This window comes from Ceratotherium simum, chromosome 2 (assembly GCF_057802395.1).
Source record: "Ceratotherium simum simum isolate JZ-2026a chromosome 2, ASM5780239v1, whole genome shotgun sequence".
NCBI classification, from domain to species: domain Eukaryota; kingdom Metazoa; phylum Chordata; class Mammalia; order Perissodactyla; family Rhinocerotidae; genus Ceratotherium; species Ceratotherium simum.
The window spans coordinates 33,976,562-33,997,006 of record NC_141901.1 but is presented as its reverse complement, the minus strand read 5'-3'; the positions used below and the strand labels follow the sequence as shown (position 1 = coordinate 33,997,006).

The 20,445-nt window shown below is 45.4% G+C and overlaps 1 protein-coding gene across 2 annotated transcripts in view; it reads left to right on the top strand.

Annotated features, from left to right (window-relative positions):
• Positions 1-8,259, top strand: part of ATF6 (activating transcription factor 6) — a 214,681-nt gene extending 206,422 nt beyond the window's left edge. For both annotated transcript variants that reach the window (XM_014783280.2, XM_004424822.3), the window contains exon 16: positions 2,909-8,259. In XM_014783280.2, the coding sequence (XP_014638766.2) occupies positions 2,909-3,117 (209 nt within the window). In that variant the 3' untranslated portion in view covers positions 3,118-8,259. The remainder of the gene's footprint in view (positions 1-2,908) is intronic.
• Positions 8,260-20,445: the final 12,186 nt, after the last annotated feature.

Here is a 20,445-nt window from a genome sequence, read left to right as displayed (position 1 = left end):
AGCTTAAAGCTTTGACATCTTCTCTGGTAGAGTCTTCTTCTAGTAATGCTGATAGTTTCCTTGGCCCAGAAATTGTTACATTCAGAAAGGAGTGAAGAACAGAACCCATTTTAAAGCCACCTCGACCATACCTAGGCTGAGTTTCCTTCTGGTTGGGCTTAAGATAACAGGGCCATTCCAGCCGTGGCTAAGGACTCCCGGGTTTTAGAATCAGGTCACAGCTCTAGTTTTCCCTCAAAGCATCTGAGCTTATATCCTCAGGTTTTTCATCTCTTCTTGATAGTTAAGGTATTAAAGAACTCCAGCGATCAGCTTGAACTGTAGCAGGCACATGGGCTCTAATGACTTCTGCAGGTGGTTTGGCCTACATGAGAGAACCTAGTCTTGATCTTAAACTGTCATCTGGATTCCAAGTTAATCCAGGAAAGCAGTAAAAATTAGAAATGTGTATTACATGTCTCTAATACATATGTTTTCCATTATTTGGTCATCTGTGTCCCAGTGTGCACATGCATATACGCACGGGCACACTCCACGATCTTTCAGTTTTTCTAAAATGGGAAGGGAGACTGGTGTGGCACCTTGAAATCTGAACCCAGTCACGTGTTGTGAATGAAATGACTCCAAATACATTAGCAGGTTGTCCTTCTTCTATGTCCTACTTTTTGGAAAAGAAAACACTTTGATAGGAAACAATGGCTAACTTACAGTCATTCAGATGTAATTCTCTAAGGATAAGCAAATGATTTGATAGCCATTACAAAGTGGCAGGACTTGTAAAATTGGACTTAAGTTTCCACAGCAATGGTCTTAAAGAATAGGTAAGATTAGTTAATACACAGCAGCAGCCAGCTGTTCTTCATCTCTAGTAAGGGTAGGAAAGAAGAAAATTAGCTTCAACTATAATAGAAGAGATTTATAAGACTTATAATAGAAAATTCGTCATCAATGGAGACTAATTTAAAAATTGCAGCAGATAACCAACCAATAGAAGTGGAGGAATGATGTCTTCCATTGGCTTTAAAATAGCACACCTCATCTGCTCAAGGCTGTTAAAGTTGACAGAGTATTAGATCTGTCTAATAGTTTCTAACTTTTTGGCCGTTGTAGACTGCAGTGAAACTCTGATGGAGCCCCTCTGCAGAAAAATGCACACACAAATAAAATTGCTTGCAATTTCAGGGAACTTAGGGACTCCCTGAAGTCTATGCATTAGACCCAAATTTAAAACACTCTGGGGGCCGGCCCCGTGGCTTAGCGGTTAAGCGCGCGCGCTCCGCTACTGGCGGCCCGGGTTCGGATCCCGGGCGCGCACCGACGCACCGCTTCTCCGGCCATGCTGAGGCCACGTCCCACATACAGCAACTACAAGGATGTGCAGCTATGACACACAACTATCTACTGGGGCTTTGGGGGAAATAAATAAATAAATAAATAAAATTATAAAAAAAAAAAAAAACACTCTGGATTAGATGATCTCCGTAAGTCTTTCCTAGCTTCATAAGTGACAAGCTCCATGGCTCAATTCTCCCAAACATATCAATGGAATCTGAAGATCAAATGTCAAACTTTGGATTTTCTTCCTCTGGATTTATAATACTTGGCAAGCACAATGTTGAAGTAAAAAAAAAAAAAAAAGATAATGGAATAGAAAGAATTCTACTTTTAAGTTCAGTTCTTTGTCCTAGAGAAGCCAAGTGTTTAATTTTAAAAATCACTAGCTGGCTCTATCATCTTCACAAAAAGGCAGTGCAGGACTAGGCCTCCGCCAGCAGTCACTCTTCCCAGTCCCCACACCCAGCTCCTGATGCACAGACTGAGATGCCACGTAGACTACCCAGCATTCTTCCAAGTTCAAACATCTTCTAACTGTGTTGCTATGAATGTCTGGCTGGGTTTGGAAAATATTATCTATTTATACTTCTCTCATCAATTTTATGCTCAAGTTGCATTGACTACAAGTTGGAAAATGACCACCCAGAATTACAAATCAGGAAATAATTTGGCCCTCTCCCTAAAATAAAAAGCTTCATCCTCTTAGGAAGTAAGAATGGAGTCTAGTATGTGTCTCTGTGTATATTAAACTCATGATAATAAGTTAGTTACCCCATCCGTGTTAAGCATGGTTCTATGTGGTTTTCCTTTTCCCTCCTGCAAATAGCCTCTAGTTTACCTGCCAGTCCTATGGCACTCCCTTTAATCCCAAATTGGAAATGTACTTGTCTCTTTGTACCTGGAATCAAGAACTCTGGAATTAAAGATTGCCTTAATATGGAAGGGAAGTGATCGTGATCTCTGGGAAAGAGCCAGAGGTGTCAGGTGTCTCTAATTGTTGTCAGTCTTCACTGTACTTTATGCTCCTAAGGCAAACCCTTAAATTCGTGGTTGGGAATGTCTTAATGAAATTAGAAATATTACTGATGAAGAGGAGCCAAGCAGTGTTGGCCAAAGTCTCCTGACCATTCACGTGATATGTTAGTCCTTTTGACAATTATTCCTTCCCACTGTAGAAGGGGAAAGGGAGGGCTAAGTACTCTTCGCTCTACCCGCACTAAAATCTCCTTCTGTTCCACTTGCGCTGGTCATGGTGATATACTGCATGGAAAGCATACAAGACACATGATGTCTGTGGACAGATACTCGGTGGTATTAACTCTGACAGTGGCTCCAGCCCTTATTGAGCCAATGAAGGTTGTTTGAGAACTAGAATTGAGGAGAGGACAGGCCATCCCAGCACCCAGCCCCGCGGTAGCTCTGCTTAGTGACAGATGGAGCCCCTCTGCACCCTTGAAAGCGTATTGACAGTTCACACCCTTAAAGCTCATTTATGTCTTTCTGGGATTGAAGCTTATGGCAGAATTGCACGTTCTGTTGAATATTTATTCCTTGTGTGTATTCCTCCCTGCAGAGAACGTGATCAATGGTCAGGATTATGAAGTGATGATGCAGATTGACTGTCAGGTGATGGACACCAGGATCCTCCACATCAAAAGCTCGTCGGTTCCTCCTTACCTCCGAGACCAGCAGAGGAATCAAACCAACACCTTCTTTGGTTCCCCTCCAGCAGCCACGGAGGCAGCCCACGTTGTCAGCACCATCCCTGAGTCATTACAATAGTACCCTGGGGCTACGTTGGAAAACTAAGAGTGGGACCCTGCCAAATTGAAGAGTGGGTGAGAGAAATGCTTCCTTGCGCCTTCTTGGTGGCGAGCAGAGAACTGCCTCACAACAGAGTTCAAGGGATAGAGAGAGAAAAAAAGAAGCTGCTCTACTTTTCATCATCTGCCCATCTACTTGGAAAGCACTGGAATTCAGATGCAAGGGGAACAGCATTTCTCCAGTGACAAACATAGCCCTGCACCCTCCAGTGTTGCCTGGTGTGGATTTTTTTCTGTACTTTTCTAAATTGCTTTTTCTTCTGTATTTGCTTTGTGTTTAAATAGTCATCTTCTTTCAAATAAGATCCACTTCTCCTCTCTGTCATTTCACTCGTTGATACAGTAAAGAGATTTTTATTTTTATTTACAGCTAATATCACACAGATGTTTCTTGTGATTAGATTTTTCATTAATTTAATGTGAACCCATTGTGGATATTGTGCTTATTGGATAACAAATTTCAAAACCAGAACAGCCAAAAACATCTTCCAAAGAGTCAAAACAATGTGGAGCTTTAGGTAAAGGGAAAATTCCCACTTGGTAAAGTTTATCTTTACTTGGGATTTGCAGGTCACACCTGACACTGCACATGAATAACTGTGTTGGGGGTCAAAGGGTGGGTAGCAAATTTGAGAGAATGAAATGGAAGAGAAGAAGGGTCAGTGATGGGGCTTTGAAAGAGGAGATAGCTCCATTAATACATATGTTTAAAACACTGACAGTTTGATGCAATTGCAGTTTAGGATTAAAGCCACAGCTACCATTTATTTTGAGGACTCGAGGCCACTGAATATTAGCATACGTACTTATGTCTTCTCTTTACTAATCTGGTGCAGATCTTCAAGGACCATAGGACAGATCTTTCATTTTCATTGTGAATCCCCACCCACTACAGACCTTCTATTAATGTGATGATACCAAATTCAGCTAAGGAACACGGAGGTGACTTTAGACTAAGCAAACAAGAACGTTTTCTCTTGAGAATTGACAAGAATTGATTCCTTAAGACTATGTAGACAGACAGGCAAGCTTGGATTCCTGCTGGGGGAATGCATCCCATAATATGGCAATAATTTTCAGTTTCTCCAGTGGAAAAACAGTGAAGGGATTAACTCTTTTGTCCTTCCATGGTAAAACAAAAAAAACACTACTGTGTTCACTTACATTTTACTGTACTTGGACTGCTTTCTTCTCCTCTCTGATTTCCACAGTTTCTAAAGTGCCGCCTCCTCCTTCTCTTCCTGTGAAACTTGTCAGTTTCTCAATAGAACTCATTCTGCAAACATTGCATCCTACCCTAACTGACTTACCTTTGTCAGATTTCTTCCCCTCCGTTTCACACTTTATCAATCTCTTCCTCCTTGCAAGAAAAGGAAAGAGAAATTATGTCAACTCCTGAAGGATTACATGTAGCTGGTTAGTTTTGTGCCTGTGAAATTAGGCATGGCTTCCAAATAATTTTGAAGAATCACTAATACTTCTAACTCTCTGGATAGTGATGCCTCCCTGCCCAAGCTAGTTAGGTGCTGTCTGAGGAAGTCAGTTCAACTTTTATGAGGGAAAAAGGGGGCTCTGTTGCTCTATTGCCTGGGAATCTGGAGTTTGTAAGGCGTTAATTAGCCTTCCTCTGTTCCCCGTGTACAAACCATTGAGTCAGTGCAGCACGCCCCTCTGATTGGGCTATCCTGGGTGATGTTCACACAAGAACCGTTTTCCCTGGGGACCATCTTACTTCTAATGGGCCCAAGGAATAGAAGGCAAATACATAGAAGACCTTTGGATTACAGGGCAGTCTTCTCGTGGAGTATCTTCTCCTGGCCTTGCCCCTCCCCATCCTGTGTGAATTAGCCGAACAAGAAGCTGTGACTGGGGCTAGTAGGCAGCAGCGACATGGTCATTCCTAAGCTGCTAATCTTCTACTGGAGCTGTCGTTGCTATCACAGTAGATGCAAACACAGTATCCGTGGAGTGATTATATATAGATGGTGCTTCCTTCCTCTCCTTTGCACTGAATCACACAAGTACCATCCATCACATGGACTTCTTTTTAGCACCTCGATTTTACTTTATCCCTCTATTCCCAGCTTTTCCTGTGCTCATTTTTACCAACTCATCAGACTGAAGACTTCGGGTATATTATGTTAGCCCACCTTCATGCCTCTCGTACGGGTGAAAACGTGGGTGACAGTTAGGAAGGAGTTGTGACGGAAGAGCAGGCAGCCCTGGTTGTGGAGTTCAGAGAGCCTGTGAAGTGACCGTCAGAAGCCATCTGGGCCTTGCCTTCTCCGTTCACTCGCTGCCCCTTCAGCTCCTTGTCATCACCTGTTCTGGAGTTGATCTTTTTGAGATGAGGGAATAGGATTCTCTTCAGGGTAAAGTTTCAGGAGATGAGTGAAAGGCAACTAACAAGTACGAAAAAGTATTCTACTTTTTAAATTGCTATCAAAGCTATTATTAATCCCTGAGCACAATAGTAGTTTTTATTTTAATGTCTGTCTGCTAGCACAAGGCCCTTTAGGAAATGGAAAGTTGCTATGCCGGCTTAATAAATTAAACTAGTGTTTTGGCTTAATTTTTTTGGTGAGATTGCCTTTTGAGGATTGCAGCCAGGAATTATGGGGGATGTGTGTGTGTGTGTGTGTGTGTATTAATTTATTAAGTTTTTAAGTGAGATTTCGTAAGCTTGTGAGAAAATTAGATAAGCTCATGGAGGAGGCCAGTCCACTGTTATTATTAGATGACTTTGGGCCGCCATTACTGCTGTCTTGGGAAGTGATGGTGGAGACTGCTGGGAACGGTTTTTCCCACGTGGTTGAATTCCCAAGTTTTTAGGCTTAATGGAAGTGGATGTTTGCTGGTGCTAACTACTGAGTCAGACGTCAGGAGCTTCTTCCCCTCGGGGTTAACTCACCCAGCAGAACAGGGGCACAGCCCCATTAGAATGTAGTGTAAACGGCCTCCTTCCAAAGTTAGGATTTGTGAAAGGATTGGTCTTGAGACAAATATATTGCTTGCCATGCTTGTAATTTAGAAACTTTAGATTATCAGGTATTTGTGTGTTCACAAGTAAAAAATCCCCCATGATTATAAAAGCTCAGAGCATCTTCTAATGTTTTTTTAAACAACTATAAGCTCCAGCACAATGCTGGCATTTCTTTTCCTTTTTTTTTTAATTGCAAGAAGTAGACACGGAGGCATTTGAAAGCAGCATTGTTATATGAGTCATCCTTGAGTGTTCTGAATAAACATTACTTAGAAACAGACACGGAACTTGGGATTCAAACTGATTTTTCTATCATTTTTAAAGAGACACTGTCCTGATTAAACCTTCGTAGCTTTAATCTTCCTCTTGGGCACGAACCCCTGGTAGTCAAGGCAGTGATGTTCCAATAAGACGCTGCTGCTGTGGCATTTGGAGTGATTAAAACTGGAGAAGTCTCAAGCTCTTTGCGATTTCTGTACTATTCTCTGATTCTTGCCATTTTACTAAACTTAGGTTGTGAAACTTGACAGAAAAATATCACAGGGAAAAACTTGTCATTGTATTTGATGTTCCAACACATTGAAAAGTTTCAAGTGACTTCCACTTTCAGCTACCTATTAGAAGTAACCGCTTTTACTGAAGAGCCAGAGCAAGATCCCATGCCCCCTTTCAGTCTGGCCTCGTGGAAATTTTCCACCCATGAAAGCCCCCTTTCCACTGCATACTGATGGGCCGACTCAGCTTCCTTCCCTTGAAGGAACTGAACTTCAAATGAGATCTTTCATACTATTGGCCATTTCATACGAATTAACCTCTCAAATAAGATTGCTTGTTGCCAAAATTGAAAAACACTTTTTACTGTCTATGGACCCCTCGTTCTTTACCAAAATATTATTTTTGTCGGTCTTGAGTCACTTTAATTTAGCAAATTAGGGTCTTTGCTGCTAATATGAATACTAATAATAACTTTTACCTTAAAAACAAGAACAAAGCATAAATGAAAGAGAATGAAATGTAAGAAATTTTCATTCCTACCTCTAATAACATTTGGGAGGGGGCATTTCCTGTTTTCTGCCACTCCTAGGGGTTGTGGTTGATTTTTAATTTTCTAGGAAATAGAATGCCGGACTACCCAAAAAAATGTTGCTGGAGTCTAAATGGATCTATGCACATTAAAAAAATGCAGTTTTCTCCTACTTGAAAAAAGAAATCAGAGTATATACTATTATATTTTTAATGACTAATCTTAAAGTTTATTTTGGATAAGACTAGAACTTTCAGCAGTTTGTTCTAATGTCCATGTTCTTTCAGGTTATCTGTCAGAATTTATGAAAAGAAGGATGACAAAGCTGTCTTGATCAGGAAATTTGGTCCTACATATGAATCATGTCATGGCTAGTCACTGTCAAATAGTGGACACCATCCTCAACATGTTGGTTTGCTCACTTTAAGCAATAGGGATTTAGCACATTAAAAGGCCTTTAAATATATTAGGTTTTAAATATATTACCAAGGAGTAAATAAATCATAGTTTATCATTTTCCAAGGTCAACAAACATTGCACTGTTTTGCTGCTTGCCCCCAGTGAAGTGGGTGACCATTGGTTAAATAAACCGAGAGGCTTGGCATATCCCCCAGTATGATAATCCCAGATAGAGATTAGCAGGTTGACTTTCATAGCAAATAACCATTTTAACTCACAATCAGCCCTAATTACCAGGTCAGTCATCTAGATAAGAGATGATAGGGAAGTAGAGCTTTAGATGAAAACTATTATGCACTTCTGGCCTTAGAGATACTAGTCTCTTGGTCTCATGTTGGCAAGTATGGTTGGGCTAAGACCAATAGTGCTTCACCCATGGAGTCATTAGAACCTGAGGAGAGAGTGTTAAAGATGTCATTTCACCAGGATTTTCTTTCTAAGATTGTATCCATGCTAAATTAAGAATGGGTTGAACATGAGGAGGAAAGACGTACTATTCTCTCCCTTAATATTTACATTGGTTTACTATACATAAATAAACAATAACAACAGACTATTTGAGGCTTTCAAGCGAGTCTTTATAATGCAATACTTGTTCTTTGTCTAAAATTCAAATAAAGAATTTTTAAACTTGCCTTGTTTTGTTCTGTATATAGGAAAAGAAAAAAGACCCAAAATGAATCTTCAGTTTAAGTGATTAGTAATAAGAAGGGAAGCCTATGACAGTTTTGTGGCCTGTTACTGTTCAGATAAAATTATTGAACTCTCTTCCACTCTTCTCCTCGGCCTGGTTAAGTAAAAGTTTCCTCTATTGTGTCCAGATATTTGAACTGCAATCTCATCAAGGAAAAGCAATTGTCTAAACACTCATACTTTATCCTTCTGCATCAGGAAACTGGATTACTCAGTCTCACCAAAAGCCTCTTCCCAGCTTGGAATGACAAATGTCACCATGCATGAAGCTAGTCACTGCAGACTGACAGCAAAGAATCCATCCAGGAGTAATCAATGCAGGCATTTACTGAGCGCCCAGTGTATGCCTCAGACACTGCATTAAGTTCATTAACTATTATGTTATCTCAATCCTCCCTACAACCCATTTCCTAAGATAGTGACCTAACTAGTAGGTAGTAGAACCAGTATTTGGACCCAGGCAATTTAGCTCCAGCATATGGATTCTTAACCGCTATATTGTTCCACCTCCCAAGGCATAGACCCAGCATAGGTTCCTGCCCTAAAAGAGCTCGCAGTCAGCCTGTGGTGCCAGATATATAAATATGCAAAATTAGGATAACGCCAGCATTATTTTAGAGGCGAAACTACATTTGTTTCCGAAGACACCTTAATAGACTTCTCTAGAAAATGAGACCCCAAATCCTCTCTTCTGCAGAGAAAGTTAACAGACAGTCCAGGGTAGGGGGGCTGAGCAGCAGAAGAGAGAAAAAGGGAGCAAGCAGCATGGCGTGGTCTCTGGATGCCGGAGCCTCCAGAGAGGGGGCTCATGAGAAGATTCCCTGGTGGCAGGAGTGCAAAAGGACTGTTACAAACTGTGGTGCTAAAATGTCAATCCTCTTCGTTGTCCCAAATCTTCAGTAAAAGCCTGTTGCACACAGAGCTTTGTATCTGTTTGGGGGAGTGAAAGAAGGGGAGTAGGATTCAGTGTGGTGTAACTAGTGAAAAAGTATGCAGACAGTAAAGCAAGATAATTCATAAACAAGAGTCAGTGAAGCAACAGAGGTGAATAGAGCAAAATAACCAGACTCCACCACCAAATCCTTATGAGATTGTCCCCTGGGACTTCCCAGTGTATGTGGGCTACAGCTCAAGCCAACTTTTGGATCTCAAAGGATAACCACAACTGCCATTTGGCTTACACAATACATGGTGCCATAAATAGAGGGCTCTTCTAGCATATACTCTGCAATTTAGCTAACTGTTCCTCTCATTAGAAATTTAGACCACTTTCAATATTTTGCTTACGGCAGGAAATCTATAGCATTTCCTATTTCACGCCATACAATTCATTTGGTATTATCTGAACAAATGCCTGGAGAGAATCCTTCCCTTAGTTCAGTTGATCATAACAGCAGATGCTTATTGAAGACTTAACCTCTACCAGACATTGTGCTAAGCATTTACAAGCATTAAACTCATGAAACTTGGGCCGGCTCCGTGGCTTAGCGGTTGAGTGCGCGCGCTCTGATGCTGGCAGCCCGGGTTCGGATCCCAGGCACGCCCCAAGGCACCACTTCTCCGTCCAACCCGAGGCCGAGTCCCACGTACAGCAACTAGAAGGATGTGAACCTATGACATGCAACTATCTACTGGGGCTTTGGGGGGAAAAAAATGAATAAATAAAAAATCTTTAAACTCATGAAACTTGACCACAGCCTTCTGACACAGATATCATTATCCACATGTTACAGATGAAGAAATGGGCACAAGAGATTAAGGAACTTGCCCGAGATCTCACAGCTAGCACACACCCGAGCTGGGATTTGAAATCAAGACTATCTTGATTTTAAAGCCACATTCTTTTTCCTACACTACGTTGCCACTTGGTCTTTAAAGCCATAGGGATGAAACAGGAGACCAAGTAGAGAGGAAAAAACCAAGCACACATTATGGGCAACCGGGATGTTAAGGCCTGTTCAGGAAAGAGGGACAATAGCTAAGAGTCAAGGTCCAACAACGCTGGTGGGTTTTCTATGAACATCTCATTCCCTTAGCAGACATGTACTCAATGCTGGTTGCATGCAGAGCCCACAGTGGGCTGCTGTCCTACTTCTCCTTCTGAACCTCAGTCCTCATCTTGGTCCTCATCTTGGATGCGTTACTCAGTGGGGTGAAGACAAGCTGGGTGCTCCCATAATTGAAGGGCCAGGCTCGGCCAACCCTCCCACTCTGCTCGTGTCCAAGATCCCACGGGTGACATTCAACCCTGTCCCCAGAGTGTATCTACTGCCTACTCTTTTGATCACAAGTTCTACTGTCTTTAGAAATTTTTCACTGCAGAATCAACTTCTAGTGTGGACACTGGACTATGAGATGGTGAGAGATGCTTATGTAAGAGATCACTAACCTCCAGATCCAAAATTGAAATGCTTTGGTCCAGAAGTGAAGGATATATCTTTAAAACAGGTGCACTGTACCATATTAAGAAATAGATCATCTTGTAAGAGTAACTGTTTACAGCACTGTCACTCCTAAAAACCACACTCAGATGGAGGGACCTTGTGAAGCTAACCAAAAACATTACTTCCAGTTGTTTGCAGGCATAGCCCTATTTCTGCAAACATCAGCTGGTTACAAAGGAAGAACTGAGAGGCTCAAAAGCCATCCCTGATTCTCATTTCTTAGGTGTCTTGCTTGACTTCTGAAGCCTCTGGGGTTATCCATATTGCCTGAGCACCCAGTGGAGCATGGATTCTTAGACTGCATTTCTGCGTAGATGGTGGGCTAGAGGTAGTGGCCCCAGAAGTTAAACCTTTGCCACAGATTCTAAGTGTTGGACCAAGCTCAGACATCTACCACTGATCTGTGGAAAACTATACAGATGAACTAGACAACATCTTTGTCCTCAAAGACATGTGAATGCTGTCTCTTCCGTGAGTCTATGTGGTCACCCTTCTGTTCCCACAGAAGAGTACAGATAATTTCCAGAAGAGGGTAAGGTTTCTGGTCAGCCTGAAAAATAAGTTTAGTTAAACACAAGCTTCTCTCAGGAGAGATTTGGGATGGAAGATTCATTGGCCAGTGTCTTTGTCACGGCCGCAGAGCTCACCCACTCACTTGGCTGCTGGTCCCAGGACACAAAACAATGCATTTCACCACATTGTCTCTGGTTTCCTGGAGTTGCTGGAATTCTCCTCTTGTTGTTCACATCAGACCAACACATTTGCCCCCTCTAGCTTGGCAGCCTCAAGGAAGACAGAATTACAGCAACCCCCACACCACCAGCCCAGCAGTGTCCATCAAATCCTCAGCTGGAGAGAACTGAAAATTCATCTTAATTTAAACAGTATGAGCAGGCAAGATGCTGAAACATTTAACCTCTTGTTTTAAATGGCCCTATGGGTCACCACTCAGGTGAACACAACTAGAAGCACATTCCAACAAGCAGCACATTTGGGGCTAATTTCATCTCCCCGAGATTTATAATCTGCTACAAGTCAGCAGGGCATGAACAGTGCACGGAGGGAAAAATCTACTCTTAGGTAGATTTCTTTTTTTTTTTTTTTTTTTTTGCTGCCATAGCAACACCTTGTCCTTTTCCTTTCCAAAGTCTCAGCACCTCTGCAATTACTTGTTTTAGGACAGTAAGCTCCAGAAAAGCAGGAACCCTGTCAGTGTCTAATTACTATTTTATCCCCAGTAGTGCTTTGACATAGTGTGCTTGGGATATGGTACCCTAGGACATTTTAGGCTAAATCGGTATTTTTTGTTGAGCTGAATTATTGAGCATTTAGAAAGCCACAGATAGACATTGTCTTTCCAGGAGTGTACATGATAGACTGGCATTTGTCACTTGTGTTTGCACATACTAGCTATATCACCATATGCAAATATTCATGGAGCACGCACTACATGGGACACACCACACCCAGTGCTGAGGCAGGACTTCCAGGGACACACAAGACGAGAACCCTCCTTCCCTCCACAGATGAGGCAATGTTAGCTTTCTCCTTCCCTGTTTTATTTCTTCCTATTGCTTTCCCCTCTGATTTCAGTCTGGAGCAAACTGGAAGTGGATCTGGAAGGAGGCTGTAGCCCAGTGGGTCTGCATGTGCAGCCCCCATTCTACAGCAGCAGCAGCACCGCAGAACTTGAAGAAATGCAACTTCTCTGGCCCCAACCCAGACCTACTGAGTCAGACTCTGAGGCTGGGCCCAGCAATCTGTGTTTTCACAAGCCCTCCAGAGGATTCTGATATGAGCTTGAGAACCACCCATGCAGATGTCTATCAGAGAGGAGGGAGGAGGGAGAATATCAGACTTCCGCCAAAGATGAACTTTCCAGTGGCTGCCATCGCTGGGGCTTTTGGGAAATACCAGGAAAGAATTTCCTTCTTGTCATTTCCTTTTTGAAAGTCCACAGGGGTTACATCTTGAGCCTCCACAGCCTCTCATCTCTTGGCGCATCACCTGGCCTCCTGCTGCCCCGGGGGTGGCCACACTCCCAGCTGAGGGGCAGGAATTAGGAATCTGGACTGCGCCCTTAATCAGGAGCGTGCACTCAGCCAAGTGAGCAACCTCAGGGCTCAGAGCTGCGTCCAGAAAGAAGAGACAGAACTGGCTGCTTGCTTCCCCACAAATCCAAAGCTCTCCTGCAGACTGAGCTCCTGAGAGGTCTTGCCTGGAACCAGCATGTCTGTGGAAGGGGGAGGTCTTCTGGGCCGCTGTCAGCCCTCCCTGGAGTAGATCTGGGAGACCCCCAGTGCACTTGGCAGGGGCACCCCAGAGAGAATGCTCCTGGCCCCACTGAGGACATGGGACCTGCCCCCTTGTTTTTCCTCTTCACAGCACTGTGCCCCAGACTCCATGGGGTTTATTCAGTCGGCTGCAGGCTCTAACCCCCTTCAATACAGCACTGTGTCCATGGTTCCCCAACTTTGCCGCACATTGGAATCACCTGGAGATCTTTAAAAACTGCTGCCTGACTCCCACCCCCAGACGTCCTGATTTAATTGGTACAGGGTGTGACCTGGCCATAGGCATGTTAAAATTTCCCCAGGTGATTCTACGTGCAGAAAAGTTTGGGAACCAATGAGCAATGTCTTTTGAGGCCAAGACCTAGCTTGTGTTCTAACGTTTATGGAGCAACACAGTCCTAGAGGCAGAGGCTAGGGCAGGGTTCCAGGGACCAGAAAAAAATGTGTTTGAATCATCAGACAGAGTCAAGGCTTAGCAAATAGCTGGTAAAGAAAGGAGGGGAGAGAGGTAGGGGTGGGGGCTGGTGCGCACTGGACTCGCTTGTGGAGATGATGTCAGACATTCCTCTGTGATGTTTGAACTGGGGAAATGCATGCAAGTCACCATGGCTGTGGAAATGGAACTTTCTGTGAAATGGCATGTTCTTGGAAGGAGAGGGAGCGGGGAGTGGGGGAAAGGAGGGAAGGAAAAAAGGGAGAGAGGAGAGGGGGAGGGGAAGGCCCAGGCCAGAGAGAAGGAAGGAGGGAGATTCACTCCCAGGCCTCTGGAGAACTGGGAAAATCATATGAAGATGTGACAGGAAGTGCAAAGGGGACAAGAGGCTGGTTTGAGCTGGCATGAGGAATGGGTGAAAGAGGACAGACAGCTGCTGACCCAGAAGAAGCCTGAAGCAACAGAAGAAAAGACAAGCCCAGGAGGGAGAGAAGGAATCGACTGCTAAGAGAAGAGAAACACAGACACAGCAGTTGACCCTAGCCCACCCAGCCTCGGGCTCGCGGGCCAGATGGAGAGTTTCCCAGGAGAAGGCTGAGGGGACAGCTTCTTACCACGACATCCCCTCGAGTGGAAGGGACAAGAAACAGCGGATTGCCAGTGTATTCCCTCTCCTCTCTCCTGCTCCTGGCTATGCAGGGCTCACAGACGAAGGAGTTCTGGGCCTGACGTTGGGAAGCCAGACCCTTCCTCTTTGAAGTCTCCTCGAGGGAGAGAGGGTATGTGCTGCAATGGCGGCCACGGGGCAGGGCTGCTGAGGGACATGTGGGTGAGTCCTGGGTACAAGCCTCTGGCTCCCGTGGGTGTGTTGGGGGAAGCTTACCTGTCCTGAGCCTTGCACCAGCCCCTGCTTCTTAGACCTCACCCTCATGGCTTCCCTCAGGGAGAGCCATCCAAATATTGAGTCACAGAGAGAAAAAAAGCCTTGCGGACCAAACCAAGAAAAATTACACAAGCTCTTAAATTCCAGGACGAGAGATTCTACACCTACTTTGTGCAAAATCAGGAGGCTTCTCATGACTGGGTGTGACTAACCCACATGCTTATGACGAACCACCTGCAAAGTAAATATACCAACCGTGTCACACGATGCGCCCCCTCTGATGTTCAGCGCATCCTGAGAGGTGAGCATGCAGGTCCCATCTTCACTAGTGAGATAGCACAGGATGGAGCGGGCCCAAAGACCCCGCCACCGCATTCCGGGCATAGTGCTCTCCCCCATTGGAGCTGCTTTCCCAAGTGTCAAGATAGATGCTGTTCAAGCTCAAGGAACCATTTGGAGTTATTGGAAACTAATCTCAACATCAAGTGCTTCAAGATGTTGAATGTTACCCAGCCAGCCAGTTTTATTCCTCCCTGGGCACCACGGGTCTTGCCACACCAGGCTGCACAGGCCCCTCGGTGCCTCTGCTCAAGCCGTTCCCTCCCCCTGGAATGTCTTGCCAGCTAGCTTTGAGGTGCTTTGGGATTCACACGATAATGCTCTGAGTCCTGCAGCTGGGAGCTGCCTTTGAGCATCTCAGAGTTTCCAGTCAGTGGTTTCCTGTGGGAGAGCGGTCCAGAGCCTCAGCTCTCCACTTACTGGCAGCCCTCCCTCTCTCTGCTCTGCCTCCCGTCCGTCCTGACCACTGGCCTGGCCTCACAGAGCAACAAAATCAGTTTGGCTTCCTCAAATTAGAAAGACAGCAAGCCTGGGAGCTGAAACCACTGGACTTTATTTTTCAGGGAAGAGGAGACAAGTCGGTAGGGGGGCACTCTAGCACCCCAGGGTCAGGGGCCTGGCTCCTGCCGAGCTGCAGTGGGTAGGACAGTCTGTCCTGCAGGAATGCTGTAACCCCAAGAGGGTCCCTGTGAAGGCCCCGTCTGTTCTGAAAGTGCACCGCGGAGGGCAATGGCTCCTCCATAACAGAAGTGGCCATTGTGAGACGCAGGCGTCAGAACGGGGCTAAGGTCTTTAGGGAGGCAGAGATTCCCTTGCTGGCAGAGAGGGCTGGAAGGGTCAGGGTGATCTAGGGGCCACTGGAGCCTGGTGAGTTCCAGGGCCTATTGGGAATGTCAAAAGTCCTTCTGTGTGACCAGAACTGAGCTCTCTGGTGGCAGCCCACACATCAGCCCCATCTACTCTGAGCCAGGCCCTGGCCAAGATCTAATGGGGACACAGAGACGTCCTCGTGCTTCAGCCAGGCTAGAGAGGAAAACACGCAGATGTGAGCAACTTGGAGGCGGCCAGATGTGGTGTGTGCTAAGACACAGGTGAGGAGGGAGAAGAAGGGGAGGAGAGGGTGCACGCCGTCTCCGGCAAGCCAGGGAGGCCTTTCTGGAAGTGGGTTGTGGTAAGGCCTTAAGAGAAGGGGAGAATTCAATCAGGTAGTGACTGGGAAGGGACACCAGTCATTCCAGGGAAACAGCCTGAGTAAAAGCAGGGAAGGTGCCCTCAGGCCTGTTGTGCCCATGGAGGAGTAAAATCGGCTGGTAGATAACTTTCTGCATCTCAAAGCACCATTTTGATGGCGAAATCAGTTTTGATAACCCCAAGTGGTTCCTTGAACTTGGATAGATCTATCGCAAGAGAATCATGCTCTGAGGAGTTCCCTAGGAGGAAAGACATAGGTATCAACCTGCAAAAAGTGAGTATTTCATTGGAAGTCACAAGCATTGCTGTTCTCCAGCAACCAGAACACACCTCATGGTCCTCAGAGTCATTGGGCCCAGTGGCCCTGGAGTGCAGGAATTCCTTCCACAGCACTCCCGACCAGAGTCCTTCTGGACCCTGAGGGTCTTGAGGGTCTTCTCAGCGGACCTTTGACTAGAGGAAAAGCCAGCATCAACACCCTCCAGTGAAGTTAACATTTACTGAGCCCTACTATGAGACCTGTTCCTCCTGGCCATGGCTGGCTGGACAAGGGGCGGACACAGTCAATCCACATGCTCAGTATGAAGAGACGAGCTGGCCCAGTCAGGGAGTTTGAACAAAGAAACACAGAGACAGCGAACTGTGGGTACTCAAACTCAGAGAGCTGGTTGGGGCTCCTTGTACAGTTGAGGCTGCCACCACGTTGGGCCAGATTCAAGATGAGTGAGCAGAGAAAAGCCAAAGTGAGAGAGCTCTCTGAGGGCCCCTGAGGGATGGAGAGGATTGACACAGTTCCTGAATTTTCTGTCCCAGTCCCTAAGAGGATCGTGATGCCTCACTGAATATCTGTGGGACTGCCTGTTGTATCCTTACAACCAGTTGTCTTCTATTTGAGCTGGCCTGAGTGGGCTTCTGGTCTCTACAACCAAGAGATCCTTGATGAGAACACCACTCTCTGGCTCCCCTGCCTCTGGGCTCAGGCGGGAAAAGCCAGCTTATCACAGAGGTTGGAAGATGGAGCTGGGGTTCTTCTGAGGGCAGCAGGCGGACCTCCTATCTTTCTCTCCAACCCCAGCCTTGCCTCTCCAAACCCGAACTGAAGCTGCTGTGTGACTCTGGCAAGTTCACCAGAGTTTTCCGGCCCATTCCTGGCACCTGCTGCTGCTGGCTGCACTTGAACTCCCTCAGGCACTGCCAAATTTTCCTTGGTGCTCCCAGGCTAGGCAATCTCCTCCAGAGAGAGAGAGCTCAGCTGAGGTCACATGGAAAATAACCCTGGAGCAGGGCCCTGCCCTGAGCTGCTTCAGCCAACTTCCCTTTGTTCTTTCTCTCTCTCTCACATGAAACTGGCCTGTTTTACCAAAGGTCAGATTGCATTGCCCTAAAACACAGGAGTGCTATGCAGTAAGTTTGAGACAACTTGTTTGCCTCTCACAATTCTGGGAAAGCTTTAAAAGTGGAGAACTCCGGGGATACCGTGCCACGATGTCTTTGTAACTGTTGGCTTCCAGACTACAAGCCCTTCCAATGGGAAAACTCGCAGTGCTGATGAACTCTGCTTTACACCATAACACATCCCTAAAGAGTCATAGATGATCTGCTCATTTATATTCTGCCTCATTCCAGGGAAGAAAAACAAAAAACAAATGTCACTGCATACACCAAGATGGCAAATTAGAAAGAAAGAAAAAGGAACATCAAAAATATAAAATAGAACCAGGAGAGAGGCAAAGACAAGATGGACACCATAAAAATCCTACATGGTAGCTGTGGGGAAGACACAGTTTGGCCCTAAGCTTTCCAGCAGCTGCTATGAAAAGAAAAGTTTGATTAGTTACACAAAGAGTCATGTATAAACTGAACTTTGGAAAATTGAATCATATTTCAAATACATTAGTGGAGATTGCTATTAAAGAAAACCTTTCTAGCGGACATCTGGTTTGGTTTTTTGGTTTTTTTGGTGTGTGTTTGTTTGTGTTTGTTTTTGTCTGCTCAGCAGCCCTTCATCTGGGGAACTGGCCCTTCCTGACTTGGTGTGATTAGGGTGAGCTGTCAATCACAGAACCCCACCCTGGTCATGGAGGTAGGCTTTGGACCCAAGCTCACTAATCACACCCTCTCCTGGAAATGTGCATCTTGAGTGGAGACACCTGGGGGCTGTAGGTGGTTAAAGCAGAGGCTCCCATGAGGGTTTCTTCAAAAGACAATTCACAATGTCCTGCTACCCAGAGCCCCAAAGCTGGCCTGTTCTGTCCTTCCCATGTCCTGATTTTTCAAGTTTTCCCTTGACTCTGTGAACTGCCCAGTATCCTCCCAATAAATTCCTTTAGCTTAAGGTAACAAAAGTCTGTTTCTGTTGCTTACAGCTAAGGACTCCTAAAGATATGATGCTAACAAGTTCATGTGGAATATGAGAATGCTCTCAAAAAAACCAATATTCAGATCCAGCCCTGACAGCCTAGCAGTTCAAGTTCCATGTGCTCTGCTTTGGCGGCTCGGGTTCGGTTCCCGGGCGTGGCACCACACCACTTGTCTGTCAGTAGCCATGCTGTGGCAGCAGCTCACACAGAAGAACTAGAAGGACCTGCAACTAGAATGCAACTATGTACGGGGGCTTTGCGGAGGGGACAAAAAAAGAGAAAGGAAGATTGGCAACAGATGTTAGCTCAGGGCAACTCGTAGCAAAAAAAAAAAAAATTGTTCCTACTTTCAAATGGTTTGTCCCATAAAAAATTAAAAAAAAAAAAATATTCATCCTGAGTTGCCTTCTTTGAAAGTCACAATCCAAGACCTTTCATTGGTGCCTGTTCGTGATTTCAAGAGAGTGGGGCAGGGTGGGGAGATTGAGAAAGTCAGGCAGTTAATGGAGGAGGTGGGGAGGATGTCCCAGATGCGGCCATGGAAACTCTATGATCAGGAGGGCTAACGTCACCCACCAACCTGCTCAGGATCAAGCCTTCAGAGACTGAAGGTTGCTCACCTGTGTGCAATAAAAACCCCAGATGACCATATTTCCTGATGATTGGTAACTGGATGAGAAACTGGGCATAATTCCCTGTCTCTTGGTTTCAAGTAGGGAAAGCAGCCCATCATCCTCACTGAGGCCTTGACAATGTGGGATGAACTGGAGATGTCCTGGGCTCAGGGACGACCACTGGGTGGAGATTGTTGGCCCCAGCAGGGATCCTCCCTCAGGTGTCCATGAGTCTGCTCTCCTTGAGCCTTAACTCCCCTGAGCTTCAGCACAACCCCCTGAATGTGGTCCACCTGATCTGGTGAGCATTGTACTAAGAGTCTGTGGGCAGGACAAGCTTGAGAAAAATATTATTTGAGAATAACTCCCCAAATATATACTGCAGGAAAGCCTGTGACTTTGGTCAGGTTCCTGTGTGTAAAGTCACTGATTTGACCTTGAATTTTGTGTGGCCAAAATGAATTGCTGATTCATTCATTAGGCAGATCCCTAATGAACAGGCATTATGAGCCAGACTCTGTGCCAAGGGCAATGGAGAGTCTCCATTGAATAAGGAACAGCCTCTGCCCTCCAGGCGAGGGACACCTCATTGAGCAGAAAAGACCTGTTCACAGAGAAATGCAATAAAGGTCGAATGTAATCGGTGCCACGTTAGGGCTACCATTGCTGTGGCTGGGGAATTGGACAAGACTTCCAGTGCTGGATCTTGAAGACAGTCTAAGTGTCAAGAAGAGAAGGAGGCTGGTGGCTGGGTAGGCATTCTAGGAGAAGAGAACCGTAGAAGGGTTATAGGAAGTGAAAGTCGGAGTTCTCAGCCGAGGCCCCAGGAGACACTAGATATCATGTTCTAAAGGAGGGGCCAGACCACATGCTGTATTCACCAAGGAGGGGTCCGGAAACTGGATTGAGACTTAAACTTTTCACCCACATTAAGAGTGTAAAAAAAATTGAGTTGGATGTTTTTAAGAGGATGTTTGAAGAGGATTCCTTTGCAGAGAGCCTTTGGGAGTCCCACCCTCCCCCTGGGGCAGGGAGCACCTACCCTTCACCTCAAGACCAAGGGAAGAGAGCTTTAAGTGAGCCAGCTGGGACACTTAATCCGTGTTCCTTGTAGTTTGGAGGTCACAGTGGATGGGTGACTGACTCCCATTGGGGAGACGGAAGGAGGGAAGACGGGCTGGCTACTTTTCAGAGTGAAGATTACTTGATTGGGGGCCAACCTGCACTCCCAGGCTTGGTCAAGATAAATAATATGTGAAAATTTCCTTTGGACCAGATGTGGCTGTACATGGAGTCATCTTAGGTCCAATCCAAATGGACGTTTTAGAGGGACAGAGATTTCAGCAGAATGCCGCTAGAGGTATCACTAGATTCCTAGGGGCTGCGGAAGGGTGGACAACCTACCAGAATGGAGATGCTTTAGTCCATGTGAAGAGAAAATGACGAGGTATCTCTATCAAAAGAGGAGGAAGTTCTTCAAAAAACCATGAAAGTGCCCAGGAGAGAGAGTATTTTAAACGTCCCCCAAGAGAATTGGACCTCCATCACTTTACCAGTCAAGTCATAACCT